Source organism: Bos indicus, chromosome 18 (genome assembly GCF_029378745.1).
Source record: "Bos indicus isolate NIAB-ARS_2022 breed Sahiwal x Tharparkar chromosome 18, NIAB-ARS_B.indTharparkar_mat_pri_1.0, whole genome shotgun sequence".
Classification (NCBI taxonomy): domain Eukaryota; kingdom Metazoa; phylum Chordata; class Mammalia; order Artiodactyla; family Bovidae; genus Bos; species Bos indicus.
In genome coordinates this window covers 8,388,463-8,402,468 of record NC_091777.1, presented here as the reverse complement: position 1 = coordinate 8,402,468, position 14,006 = coordinate 8,388,463, and the positions used below count along the sequence as shown (strand labels likewise).

The window sequence follows — 14,006 nt, the reverse complement described above, 5'->3', positions numbered from 1 at the left end:
AGAGATGAGCAGACCCCTTTGAGACACCTGAAAGAAATCACCACCTGAATTTTCAGGTGCCTGTACCAATTGTGTAATGAGATGACCTTTCACATCTCAAGCCATGGATGCTACAAAGATAATCAGATGGAAAAAAAATTTTAATCCCCAATGCTTGTTACATTAAAAAAAAAGACACACTTCCTACTGCTTTGGCATAAGGGCCCATGACATAGCCCACAGATTGATAAGTGACCCTGTTCTTTGTATCAAATGAGTTATTGAAGCTGGGAATAAATATTTTAGGGCATGGCTTGCATTATGCTGAAGTGACTTGCAACAAAACAGTAAAAATAGAACACTGATATTATGGAAACTAACCAAGATCTGGAGTTTAGAATACAGCACTGTGAATCAGTCAGCATCCCAAACAGAACTGAGCTTAAGAGCAGTTGACTGCAAATTGGACTGATGAGCAAGTGATGCTACTGACACCTAGTATGCTTAAGCCATAGAATGTCTCCCTCATTCCACTCCTGGGAAAGTTAGTTAACCTTTCCAAGCCTCCAGCTCTTCATCTATGAAATGAGTATAATACCTACCAGTAGGGCTTTGGTGAGAATTACAAAGATAGTGCATCCTCCCAGGCACATAACGAAGGCTCAGTGTACTCAGAGGAAAGGACAACTCAGAGGAGCATGACAGCGCTTGCAAACCACTGCACAGATGTGTTGACTTCCCCAGTTTTGTAAGTGAGGAAGAATGTTAGCACAACATTTGGGTCTCCCAAACACACACATATTCGCACATATACTCACACACGCATATACTTCAAGGTATGCCCTGTAATACTGACAGTGTGGAGATTGAGGTGTTTCTCACTCCAGTGTTTCTTTGCTGATTCTTGCCTACTCCACAAAATCTGTGTTAAAGGCGAGGTCTTTTCTCAAACCTAATTTTCTGTCTCCTTGGATTGGGTGAGACATGTCTTCTGCTTTTCTCCTAAAGTTTCAGTCACAGGACTGCTTAAGTAAGGAGCTGATCATGCTGGGTCTCAACTCTCTGCCTTTTGACTGCTACTGCAGTAGCTCCTGCAGTATAGACTCCACCAGAAGCCACTCCTGACCCTTCAACAAGTCCTTGCCCCTCTATAAGCTTCATGATTCGGTTTCTCCCCTCTTTGGAGACTGTAGGATTTGGGGAATATGCAAAGTAATAAAGTTTTCAATATTTCAAAAAGTCAAAGAGAAACTGCATTTGTGTTAGCGCACCTTTGGCCAGTGCCCAACAACCAACTTTGGCTGGAATGATTCTTTGGATCTGCTATGAATACTGCTCTGGGTGACCTTGATCCTCTTTCCCGAGGACCCAAGAGCACCACTCCTGCCTGGAGCCCTTCTCACAGCCTGGGTGGGTCTTGGAAGTCACATAAACTGACCTACAGCTTTCACTCGCCCAGAAGCACCGCCTGAAGGCGTGGTCCCACCCCTCCCGGGACGCCCCGCCCAGCTCGGCCTGGCCCGCCTACTCCACGAGCCAGTCCCCGCCCCTCGCCACCGCCCCTTCCGGGCCTCAGGGCCTTCCGAGCGTCCACGCCCCTCCCGCCTGCGGCCCTGTCAGGCCCCGCCCCTCTCGGGGCTTCGCCCCCACGCCCCCGTCCAGCCAGCTCGCTCCGGCTCGCTCCGGCCCGGAGCCGCCCCGTCCCGCCCCGCCCCCGCCGGCCGGGGTGCTCTAGGTGCCGCGCGGAGACCCTCTGCACCCGTGCGAACATGGCGCTGCGCGCGGTGCGGAGCGTGCGGGCCGCGGTCGGCGGCCTGCGCGCCATCTCGGCACCCAGCGCGCCCTGCTTGCCGCGGCCCTGGGGACTGCGAGCGGGTGCAGTCCGGGAGCTGCGCACCGGCCCTGCTCTGCTGTCGGGTAAGTGTTGGAGGGCACGTGGGCCGAGCCGGGCTGCCTCGGGGGAAAGGGGCTGGGCCTCGATCCTTACCTCGGGTCCTCGGCCGCGGGCCGCCCGGGTCCAGCGAGGCGACCTCTGTGCGCGCTTTTTGTTGCTGGGACCCCGTGTTGCGGCGCCGTTGCTACCTCCCTGAGCTGCTGGGACGGCCCCGCAGCCTTTGTCATGCGGGTTGGGAGCCGGGGCGAGGGGGCGGGGAGACTAAAGACACGCGCGGCCGCCGTGTCCAGGGTGGTTCTGGCAGGAGTGTCGGCCGTTCGCTGCTGCAGACCCGGGCAAGGTCGCTGAGCTCCTTCGTGACCTTAGGTTCCTCGCATTTGTGAGCATCGTGCACCCTAAGAGTGAGGACAAGTAATAGGTTTTACTTTGCTATGCATATCGTCACTGTAAGTTCTGAAGTAAAAGTAAAGCAAGAGCATTTATTGAAACTTAAAGCACTGGATCTAGTTTTACCAGCTAAAGCTAGCATAATTTTGCAGACAACTATTTCCTAAGGCAGTGCGATAAAGTCTCCTGGGTTCCACTGAGGACGTTCTGCTAAAGTCTGTATCGTCGTATATAAAGTATAGTTGTGAATGTGGCTGAAACGAGGCCTTACATACACGGGCTTGAAGTAACTGGGAGACTTGCCCGTGAATATCTTGGCCATCTGTGCTACTTTAGCACAAGTGAACGCAGAGGAAAAACTGTTGGACTTCATGCACCAAAACGGGAGGCACTAAGTGCACCTCCTCGCGAACTCCGGCTTCTTATTGCACGGAGCGCAGGTCTGGTGGCTGTTATCTCATTAAGTTCGTTGTTTTAGAAACCTGTTTGGGACTAGAAAAGTTGATAAATTTAGTTCAAAGTCAAACATAACGAAGCTTACTTATCTCCCCCCCCCCCCCCCACCGTAATCTCTCAGATCTGTTGGTGGTACATATCAGTACATTACTATTTTACATACATCAATACATTACTAATTTGAATATAAGGGAAAAGCATTTCTCAGATAACTGACTTTCAAGCCTGTTATTTTTTTGGTTAGTTCAGTATTACTTTTTTGCATTGTCCTGTTAACTAGTTAAATATTGCCCAAGATATCAATAGCCATGATCTGGTTGAACACCTGAGTTTTCAGTTCTAGAGACTTGAGTTCCAAATTTTGGCTTCCTCTATCTTTGGTGGTCACTTGTTTCCCTCGCTGGAAAAATGGAAATAATAATCCCTACTTTACACACTTGTTGGATGAAATGAAAGAATGTAACTGCTGTACATATAGCCTGATGCATAGTAAGTACTTGATAATGTTACTTATTAAATGTTAGTGTATAGAATCAGCAGAAAATTGATCAAATATTAGTATATTTGATTCAGTGACTTTGAAAGGGGGAAAATGCAAAGTTCTCAAATTACTCAAAACACTTTATTTTCTGGGGGCTGAAACCCATTGTTTTCAAGACTCAAAATAACTATTTACCTAATCTCCTGTTCACCTTTCTTCCCATTGGGCCAGGGGTTAAAGGAGAATTGTACCAATCATTGTTTTTAGCCTAAATTGCGTGGCCTGGTATAAAGACTTAATGGCCTTTGAGGCCAACAGGACCTGGGTGCATTTAGCTTAGCAGTGTTGCTGCCTTTTCCTCTAAACTGTGGTTGCTCAGTTGCTAAAACTGAATGTTGAGTACTCTTGTTCCTCAAGATTATCTTTACAATTAGGCAAGATGGCAAGACCAAGGTCAGGACAGTCAAGTCATATTTATGGTTGTCCAGTCCTTTCTATAAAAAAGTGTATTAGTTTAAACTGCCAGTTCTAGAGTTGTCACAGAATGTTAGGGAGAATTGAGTGCTTTAGCCAGATAACTATATACTAGATGTTTTGCTCAGAATCTTCTTACACTTTAAAAAATTACTTCCCTCCAACTTTTGATTGCTTACTATATGCCAAGGACAGTGTTTAGAACTGGGGCTACAAATGCAATAAACCCTGCTCTTGCTTGCTTTGTGCTTGGTCTACTCCCTGGGGGAAGGTGACAGAAGGGCTGTATCTGTAGCATGTTAAGCGCCATGTTGGGGGGAGAGGTGCAGAGAGCTGGGGGAGCAGACTGGACAGCCCAGGAACCCAGGCTTGGAGGGCTAGATAAGGCTGCTGGCAGGAAGAGTTTCTAAGCTGAGATCTGAAAGTCAAGAAAAGGCAGTGGGGAGAGTGGGTTGCAGTCAGAACACTAAGTACAAACAAATCTTAACCTTAGGGAAACATCAGATTGACCTGAAGCATTCAGTAATTTGAAGTGGAGCGGAGCAACTGACTGTGAGATTTTGCCACCTCTTCCACTGAGGAGTATGACATTCAAGTTATTTAATGATGGGGGTGGAAATTAATATTTTTTATTTACATTCTGGTATCTATCAGAGCTGTGTAATCAAGACAGTTTAATGTTTTAAGTACAGTTATCTTTTGGGTTAGGGGTAAGAGTAAACTAGCAATACTTGTTTTAAAACAGTATTGAAATTAATGAGCCATTTTCATATTAATTTCGGTACTTTTGGAAAACTGCTTCACTTCAGAATGTGGCATATATTTAAGAAGATATGCTTTATAAAAAATTTTATTCTTTTAAGCAAGTACTATCTAAGTAATTTTTTTCACATCACTCAAATTTTGGTAGGTCTTTGTTCCAGGAATCCTTGAGTAGTTTGGCCATCCTTGTATTTGAAAAGAAGCAGGTTATAAAGCCAAGGGCTAACCTATCCAGTAAATGTTGAGCAGAGCTTGCCTTTCTACCGGTTAATGTCTTAGCTCTGAGGTGACAACTGAGTTCTGATGGTATAATTTGCTTCTCATAATGATGGTAGCCACTTTATTCAAGGGCCAACTTGAATTCAGTTAAAGTAGAATCAAGAACTTAGTCAAGTTATAATTGTTCAAGGTCAGTTTTATTCCTGACACAGCTCTACCTAAAGAGGCACATTATTTTTTAGGTTAAATCATTTATGAGCATTTTTATGCTCCCAAAATTTCATCACTCTTCAGAGGGACAGACTTCTTTCTGTAAGACAGACCAGTAATGGATAGGTATACATTTGAAATGTGCTCCAGTATTTGTGTGTATGATTTAGACTGAGTAATGTTGAGTACAAATAATCAAATTGCCAAAAGATCCAAAGGTATTCACATCAAGCCATCTTTGCCTAAATAATATCACTGTTGAGATGTGTCTTTTCATATGATCTGTTTTGTCCTGGGCAGTATACTATTGAATGACAGTGTCAATAAGTCAAACAAATACTGGGAAGACCTTGCCTTTTGATAGCATTGATATGAAGAGAAATGCTTTTAAAGAAGTGATGCCACTGCTTTTCTGAAATATTGGTCTTTATTTTAGTGCGGAAATTCACAGAAAAACACGAATGGGTAACAACAGAAAATGGTGTCGGAACAGTGGGAATCAGCAATTTTGCACAGGTACTAGATTGTCTTGAAATATTTAAAACAGTCTGCTCTTGCCTAAATTGGATTGTCTTTATCTTTTAAAATTGTTTATTCTGCCCCTTAGTATCTTGGGCCCTTTAAAAGCCCTTAGAAGAACATCTGTCATAGGTGGAAAAAGAAAAACATAGGAAAGTGTATAGTGTTTTAAGAGAGTAAAAGGTTAACAGTTAATAAATTCAAGAGAAATGTTTGTTTCATATTGGGTCAGTTAAGGAAAGCAGCAGAGCAAGCAAAGGGCTGGAGTGTTAGTGTTTTGTGGATAATAGTGATATACACATGACCTGGGGACTTGAAGAAGGAACACCTAGAATGGCACAGATTACACAAAGATAAACTTTTTATTTAGAGTTTATCTCAACTAATTCCACTATTGCCACTGAGCCTCCAGTTTGATATTGTGTAAAAGAAAACTACAATATTAGAAAACTACACCAGGACTTCCCTGGTGGCTCAGATGGTAAAGCATCTGCCTACAACATGGGAGACCTGGGTTCAATCCAGTATTCTTGCCTGGAAAATCCTATGGACGGAGGAGCCTGTTAGGCTACAGTCCATGGGGTTGCAAAGAGTTGGACACGACTGAGCGACTTGGGTGGGGAGAGGAGGGGGCAGGGGATATTAACTGATGGGAGGATATGGTATTCCTCAGAAATGCTGGGATCTCATGTACTGAGAATCAATGACAGCCGTATCTTTGTGGGCATATCTGTGTACCTACTGAGGCCCAGTACAGAATGCTCTGTGAAATACTGTATAAATATTGTCCTCCTCCCCTCAAGTTTATGAGGGGAAATCACTTAACATGGAAAACGACATGCAAAACAATATGTGGTGGATGACCTGAGTCGTACAAGGGGTTGTAACCCACTCACCTGATGGAGAGATCACTATTGATTAGTCAGCAAATCAGTAGGAGAAATGTCCTCAGTAAAATTGCAGAAGTGGAAAAGCACAAAGTGTGTTTGTTCTTAAAGGAGCTAGTCATCTTTTCAGGGCATGTGGTTGGTGACAAGGGTCACTGCCACCTGTGGGCCAGCTGATGGCATGTTTTCTTGCAAGTCCTGAGGTGAGAATAATTTTGCATTTTTAAAGGGTTATAAGAAAAAACAGAATTTGACCCCTCAAGTGTAAAGTATGTACTATTTGAATTAAAGGGATTAAATGCTTGGCTTGTTCCTAATTACTAGGTTTAATTTGATTTCTTAGAGATTTTTTGGTTTTTGCTTTTTAAAGGAAGCTTTGGGAGATGTTGTTTACTGTAGTCTGCCTGAAGTTGGGACAAAGTTGAACAAACAAGGTGAGTGTTTTTCTCTTCTTGGTATGTCATGACTCATGCCATGAGTTTTATCTTGAATAATGACTTGTCTGCATCTTATTGCCATCCCTAGCTGTAAGGAATGATGATAGTAAAGAATAGTGAACATCTTCATATTTTATAATGGAAGGTAGGAAGTAGAGAGAAATGGCTCTTAGCACCATCCCTGCCACACATTAATGCATTAGGGATATAGCTGAGGCTCCAGTGTTCTTGCCTGGAGAATCCCAGGGACGGGGGAGCCTGGTGGGCTGCCATCTGTGGGGTCGCACAGAGTCGGACATAACTAAAGCGACTTAGCAGCAGCAGCAGCGGAGGTCTCTTAAGTTTAAAAAATAAAATCTGTTTTTCTTTGGAGGCAGTAACGAATATCAGAACATGAGTTCATGAGTCAGAATCTGGTTTTAAATCCAGGCCCCTCAACATATCAGCTGTGTGATTTGGCAGAAATTACTTAATGTAGACCTCATCTGTGAGTTAGGATAATAATAACTGCCTCGTATAGTAGTTATAAAGATTAAATGTAATTAGCATAATATCCAGCATAAGATTTGTTGTTGTTTAGTCACTAAGTTGTGTCCAACTCTTTTGCAACCCTTTGGACTGTGGCCCGCCAGGCTCCTCTGTCCGTGGGATCTTCCAGGCAAGAATCTTGGAGTGGGTTGCCATTCCTCCTCTTCCTGACCCAGGCATGGAACTCATGTCTCCTGCATTGGCAGGTGGATTCTTTACCATGGAGATTAGTACTTGATAAATGTCAAGCAGTAAAACCACATGTTATTCATGGGCTCCTTTACATGTATAAGATACTGCTAGAGAATTTAAGTATCTGTTTTCTAATATCTTTGACAATATTGGCCATATCTTTTTCTGCTTAAACTTTCCCTATCATTTATCTTGTTTAAACTTTTTTTTTTTATCTGTACATCAGTTGTTTTCTTTTTTATGCTTAATTTAAAAATTTCCATAAATAAAAATATGTTGAGTAACCTCCTTAAACTAATGAATGCTTTAAACTTTCTGCCAAAGGTGTTTTTTTAAATTGATATGAAATTTATATATGGTGAAAATGCCTAGATCTAGATCTTAACTAGATCTAGGCATTAACTATATACTCTTAACTGTATAATCCAAACAGTTTTGATAAACGATAATCTCTTCTCTGATTTCTATCACCATAGATTACTTCTGCCTGTTCTTTAACTTCATTTAAAAGGAATCGGACAATATTATGCCTAGTCTCTTTTGTCTACCATCATGAGTTTGAGATACATTCATATTAAGTGCTCAGTAATTTGCTTTTTATGCCAGCGGTGTCCCATTGTGTTTGCTGAAGTTGTTATACCATTTGTATTCTCACCAACAGTATCAGAGTTCCATGTACAACATATCTCATTGTGGTTTTAACGTGCATTTCCCTAGTGACAGATTACTCACCTTTCCATGTGCTTTTTGCCACTCACATCTTTGTGAAGTCTCTAGTCTATCTTTTTTACCATTGATTTTAGGCATCTTTTATAAATTCTAGATACAAAACCTTTTTCAGATATGTATTTTATGAATATTTTGTCATATTTATGTATAAAACATTGTGTTTTCTCTAAGATATCTTTGTCTTCATAGTTCCCAGATTATATACCCCAGTAACATGAGGTGCTGTGGGATATTTTTAATTTTTAACATCTGTTGGACACAGCACAAACTAAGAATCAGTGAAGTTAACAATTGCAATATTGAATCTTACTCTATTACTTTGGGTAATGTATCTTTGAAGCAAGTACTCCACAGTTGGTGTGGAACATGAGGTTGGGCATTGGTTGATATGACCTGATTCCCTGATGGAGAACTTATACAATATGCAGCAGACACACTTATATCTGTAAATTGTAATTAAGAATGAAAATTCTATTTTTGTTCAATTGCTGTATTTTTTTTTTAATTGCTACTCAGTTGTTAGGATATAAAAACCTTCTAAGTAGCTTGGACCTGACCTCTTAATAAATTGAAATGTTAGGTATTTGTTTTGGTCTAGGAGAAGGCAATGGCAACCCACTGCAGTACTCTTACCTGGAAAATCCCATGGACAGAGGAGCCTGGTAGGCTGCAATCCATGGGGTCGCTAGGAGTCAGACACGACTTCACTTTCACGCATTGGAGAAGGAAATGGCAACCCACTCCAGTGTTCTTGCCTGTAGAATCCCAGGGACGGGGGAGCCTGGTGGGCTGTCGTCTATGGGGTCGCACAGAGTCGGACACTACTGAAGTGACTTAGCAGCAGCAGCAGCAGCAGTTACCACGAAATCCCCACCAAGGGCACTATGAACTGAGAAAGGGCATGGTATGGGCAACTCAGGTCCATACCAAGGTTCACAGAGATTGAACATTTCATTATTAGGTATATTTAGCTGTGGGAGTTTTCAAAGATGCCCACTATCAGATGAAGCAGTTCCCTTCTATATCTAGTTTGCCGAGATTATCATTTGTGGATGTTGAATGTTTGTTGAATTTTCTCCATCTGTTGACATGTTTGAAGGGTTTTTCTTGTTTATGTGATGAATGATGATTCATTTTTCAATGTTAAACATTCATTTTGACTGTTTAACCAACCTTGGATTCCTGGTAGTCATTGTGTAAGAATTGTTTTTTTATGGTGGATTCATGTTGATGTATGGCAAAACCAATACAATACTGTAAAGTAATTAACCTCCAATTAAAATAAATTTATATTATAAAAATAAAAAAGAATGTTTTTTAAAAAATGTACTGTTGATTTGCTGTTTTTTACATTATGTTCATGAGAGATACTGGTCTTTTCTTAAAATGGCTTTGTCAAATTTTGGAATCTGTTCTATCTGCCACATAAAATAAGTTTAGAAATATTCCCATCTGTTTTTCTGAAAGAATGTGCATCAGTCTTGATAGCTCATCAATTTTATCAATCTCTTGAAAGAATTTCTACTGTGTAGAATTCATTTCTACTATGCTAAATTTTCTGTTTTCCATTTCATTTATTTTTTCATGGCTTTATTTTCTTCCTCCAACTTAATGTTTTCTCGCTTCTGGAAATTTGTGGGTTTGTTGGTTTCCACAGTTTTTCTTAAATTGACTTTTTATCTGTACTGTAAAATGCCATCTCCCTTGCAATGAGTGGCAGCTAAAATCTAGTTTGATGCTTTTTTTTTGTTGGTTGTGCTGGTTATTTGTTGTTGTAAGGACTTTTGTCTAGTTGTGGGTAGCAGGGGCTGTCCTCTAGCTGGAGTACACAGGCTTGCCATTCCAGGGCTTCTCTTGTTGCGAAGCATGGGCTCTAGGTGTGTGGGCTTCAGTAGTTGTGGCTCATGAGCTCAGTAGTTGCAGCACACAGACTTAGTTGCTCCACAGCATGTGGGAGTCTTTCTGGATCAGGGACTGAACCCATGACCCCTGCAGGCAGGTTCTTAACCATTGGACCACCAGGGAAGTCCCTAAAAATCATTTTTTTTTTTTTAAGAATCAAAAGTGTCATCTCTTCTTTCGAATGTTGCCTCTTCTCTCTAAACTGCCTTCTTTTGTTCATTTTCTAGTATCTTTAGAAGCCAGGTCATTTATTTTAAGATGTTATTTTTAAATAAAACCTAAAGATATTACCTCTGTTTCATTGACTACACTAAAGCCTTTGAGTGTGTGGATCATAACAAACTGTGAAGAGCTCTTAAAGAGATGAGAATACCATACCATCTTACCTGTCTCCTCAGAAACCTGTATGCAGGTCAAGAAGCAACAGTTAGAACCCTATATGGATCAACTGATTGGTTCAAGATTGAGAAAGGAGTAGGACAGGGCTGTCTACTGTCACTCTGTCTAACTAACCTATACACTGAGCACATCATGAGAAATGCTGGGCTAGACGAGTTACAAGCTGGCATCAAGATACGTGGGAAAGGGACTTTCCTGGTGGTCTAGTGGCTAAGACTCTGCTCCCTAATGCAGGGGGCCTGGGTCTGATCCCTGGTCAAGTAAAGTAGATCCCATATGCTACAACTAAGAGCCTGCATGCTGCAACTAAAGATCCTGCGTACTGCACCTAACACCCAGTTCAGTCCAAAAAAAAAAAAAAGATAGATGGGAGAAACATCAACCTCAGATATGCAGATGATACCACTCTAAATGGCAGAAAGCAAAGAGGAATTAAAGAGCTTCTTAGTGACAGTGAAGGAGGAAAGTGAAAAAGCTGGCTTGAAACTCAACACTGAAAACTAAGATCATGGCATCTGGTCCCATTACTTCATGGCAGATAGAAGGGGAAAAGGTGAAAGTAGTGACAGATCTCTTCTTCTTGGGCTCTAAAAATCACTGCAGATGGTGACTGCAGCCATGAAATCAGAAGACGATTGCTTCTTGGCAGGAAAGCTATGACAAACCTAGACAGTGTGTTGAAAAGCAGAGTCAATATTCTGCCAACAAAGGTCTGTATAGTCAAGGCTATGGCCTTCCCAGTGGTCATGTAAGGTCATCAGAGATGACTGTAAAGAAGGCAGAACGCCAAAGAATTGCCTTCAAACTACGGTGCTGGAGAAGACTCCTGAAAGTCCCTTGGACAGCAAGGAGATCAAACCAGTCAATCTTGAGGGAAATCATCAACCCTGAATATTGATTGGAAGAACTGATGGTGAAGCTGAAGCTTCAGTATTTTGATCATCTGATGCGAAGAGCTGACTCATTAGAAAAGACCCTGATGCTGGGAAAGATTGAGGGCAGAAGAATAGGGTGTCAGAGGATGAGATGTCTGGATGGCATCATGAATGCAATGGACATGAACTCAGGCAAACTTCAGGAGATGGTGAGGGACAGGGAGGCCTGGTGCACTGCAGTCCATGGGGTTGCAGAGTCGGACATGACAGGGTGACTGAACAAAAGATATTATTTCCTTCTAAGCACTACTTTAGCTCTACCCCCACAAACTGGTATGTTACATTCACATTCAGTTCAGATCAATTTTCGATGGTCTTTCTTCATGTTCATTGATCCTTTCTTCTGTATCCAGTCAACTCTTAGTGCCATCTAGTGAATATTTTATTTTAGATAGGCCTTCCAGTTCTAGAATGTCCATTTTTAAAATTATTAGTTTTTTGCAGGTATTCCCCCAAACATTGATTCACTGTGATTTTATAACATGTTTTGAGATTCTCTGCTAATTCCAATATGTGGGTCTGTGGAACATTTTGAGATCTTTATACTGACTACTTTTCCACTTTGGCAGGCCCATACTCAATCCTCTGACCCCTTGAGCAAATAAGACTATGGTTTTTTACTTGTTCTAGTTACAGTGTGCTGTTTGGATGGGGCAGTGTTGTCAGGCTACAAATTGTATAAATGAAGATCTTGCATGACAAAACCTATGGTTTTATTTAAAGATATTTAGATCTTTTTATCATGACTATAGAGGTGATCACTTTTCTCTATTTTGTATTTTGGGATCACTAACTTGACATTTCATATTTTCTTTAATTTTCTCAATTTAGAGGAGTTTGGTGCTTTGGAAAGTGTGAAAGCTGCTAGTGAACTCTATTCTCCTCTATCAGGAGAAGTAACTGAAATTAATAAAGCTCTAGCAGAAAATCCAGGACTTGTCAACAAGTCTTGTTACGAAGATGGTAAGTTGTTGGTGAAAATTTTTTTAAGGATTGTTTGCTGCAGTTAACATTTAATCTAGACTATAAAGCAATCTTTAACTGATTGTGATTTCTTTTTGTACTTCTTGGTATTATAATAAAGACATTCTGCTTTAAAAAGAAAAAATACAGGTTAGGTTATATTTTAGATCTCTGTCAATAAAAGCATTGCCTAATTTTATAGGGTTCTTAGTATTGTAGTTGTAGACTCATTATAAACTTCAAAGTACTTACCTCTTCAGTCATAAAGCATTAATCACATTTTGTGGTAAAGGTGGTTAGTAATTATTGCATTCAGTTTTCTCATATTTTCATCTTCATAATAATGTAGTAAGGTAAACTAGTAGTAGTTTTTTCCCTTTCATAGATGAAATTCTCAAAGGATTTCTTTGGTAAGGTCAAACAGCCAATAAAATGCAAAATTAGCATTAAGTTGTAGTTTTCTATTTCCTATCGCCTGCTTCTCTCTTCTAATGCTTTCTAATGCCATTAATTTCAGTAGTTCCAGTGTTGGTGTTCTTTATTTTATATACCTGTATATTTGGATCCCTGTGTAAAGTTGTTAATGCTTATTAACTACAACCTAAGATTTCTTAATCCATGATGGTACAATTTCTTCTGGTTCTTTATCATTATTATATGTAAGAAATATTAATTCTTAAGGTTAAAATTTATGTGACTTTCTCTTTTAAAAGGTGATTTGGAATATGATACATTTTTTTGGTTGCAGGTTGGCTGATCAAGATGACATTCAGTAACCCTTCAGAACTAGATGAACTAATGAGTGAAGAAGCATATGAGAAATACATAAAATCTATTGAGGAGTGAAACTGGAACCCCTAAATAAACTACTTTGAAACAACTTAATCTAGCATAGTTGTCTTAAATTAGTGGTAGATAGATATTTAGAAAGCAACTTTCAGCAAAAGAAACTACTTGTAACAATGTTTCCTGAAGAAAATACCCCTTAACTTTCTAATGACTTCAGATAAACAGTGCATCTTTTCCCACAGCATCCTGTGATTTTTAGGCTAGGCTCCAGTTATAATATTCAGAATTCCTGAAATTATCTCTGGTAAAACTAATTACAAAAATTATGTAATTCAAGGATAACATGGTTATCTTAAACCTTATATGACTTGTAACTTGCTTACAGCTATCCTTGGATTTGGGTCAAAATTATCTTTCCACTAGAAATAACTGCCAGTGGAGAAAAGTTTGTTAGTTGTATAGTGTCCAGTGAAGAATATTACTATCTTAATTTTGCAATACACTGTGTTTGCTGGTGCTATTTTTATACAGTGAAGCAACAGCCTTGCAGGAGAATAAACAATTTAATAATAAAATATTCAACTTCTTAATCATGTATTTTGTTCTGCTGTTAATATTTCATAGTATGTTTCCTAGTATTTATAAAGATGCTAATTTTAACTTATGGGAAGTCTTTTTTTTTTTTTTTTTTAAGGGAAATTTAAGTCCTGACAATGAGAAAGTTCCAAGAAAATGTTTCCTTTTAGTCACAAACCTGGCTTTTCTTAAGCAAAGATCTAGTTGCCTGATAACATCAAGTACTATTTTTTGATTATCTTTAATGTATTGAAAAAGAAATCACTGACCTTGTTTTTCTGTCATGCT

General features: G+C 40.2%; 2 protein-coding genes and 1 long non-coding RNA gene across 4 annotated transcripts in view; 2 read left to right on the top strand and 1 right to left on the bottom strand.

The window, feature by feature from the left end:
• The window catches only part of LOC139177035 (uncharacterized), a 116,270-nt gene that overhangs the window by 97,660 nt on the left and 4,604 nt on the right, over positions 1–14,006 (bottom strand). Inside the window, exons 2-4 of one of the 2 annotated variants that reach the window (XR_011561413.1) lie at positions 8,788–9,043; positions 6,278–6,466; positions 1,967–2,268 (exon numbers count right to left, since the gene is read on the bottom strand). This is a non-coding gene — a long non-coding RNA (uncharacterized lncRNA). The remainder of the gene's footprint in view (positions 1–1,966; positions 2,269–6,277; positions 6,467–8,787; positions 9,044–14,006) is intronic. The other variant, XR_011561412.1, reaches the window with a different exon arrangement.
• On the top strand, positions 1,544–13,233 carry GCSH (glycine cleavage system protein H). Its single transcript, XM_019979724.2, has 5 exons — positions 1,544–1,896; positions 5,299–5,378; positions 6,639–6,702; positions 12,222–12,353; positions 13,102–13,233. Exons 1-5 carry the CDS (start codon positions 1,749–1,751, stop codon positions 13,197–13,199), a joined length of 522 nt encoding a protein of 173 aa, XP_019835283.1. The 5' UTR covers positions 1,544–1,748; the 3' UTR covers positions 13,200–13,233.
• The window catches only part of C18H16orf46 (chromosome 18 C16orf46 homolog), a 32,251-nt gene continuing 23,600 nt past the window's right edge, over positions 5,356–14,006 (top strand). Inside the window, exons 1-2 of the mRNA XM_070770363.1 lie at positions 5,356–5,378; positions 6,639–6,702. The gene's annotated coding sequence lies outside the window, so the exon portion shown is untranslated. The remainder of the gene's footprint in view (positions 5,379–6,638; positions 6,703–14,006) is intronic.

Coding starts and splice junctions, on each gene's coding strand:
- GCSH (XM_019979724.2), top strand. CDS start 1,749: ATGGCGCTGCGCGCGGTGCGGAGCGTGCGGGCCGCGGTCGGCGGCCTG. Junction 1,897..5,298: donor CGGCCCTGCTCTGCTGTCGG/GTAAGTGTTGGA, acceptor TCTTTATTTTAG/TGCGGAAATTCACAGAAAAA. Junction 12,354..13,101: donor CAAGTCTTGTTACGAAGATG/GTAAGTTGTTGG, acceptor TTTTGGTTGCAG/GTTGGCTGATCAAGATGACA.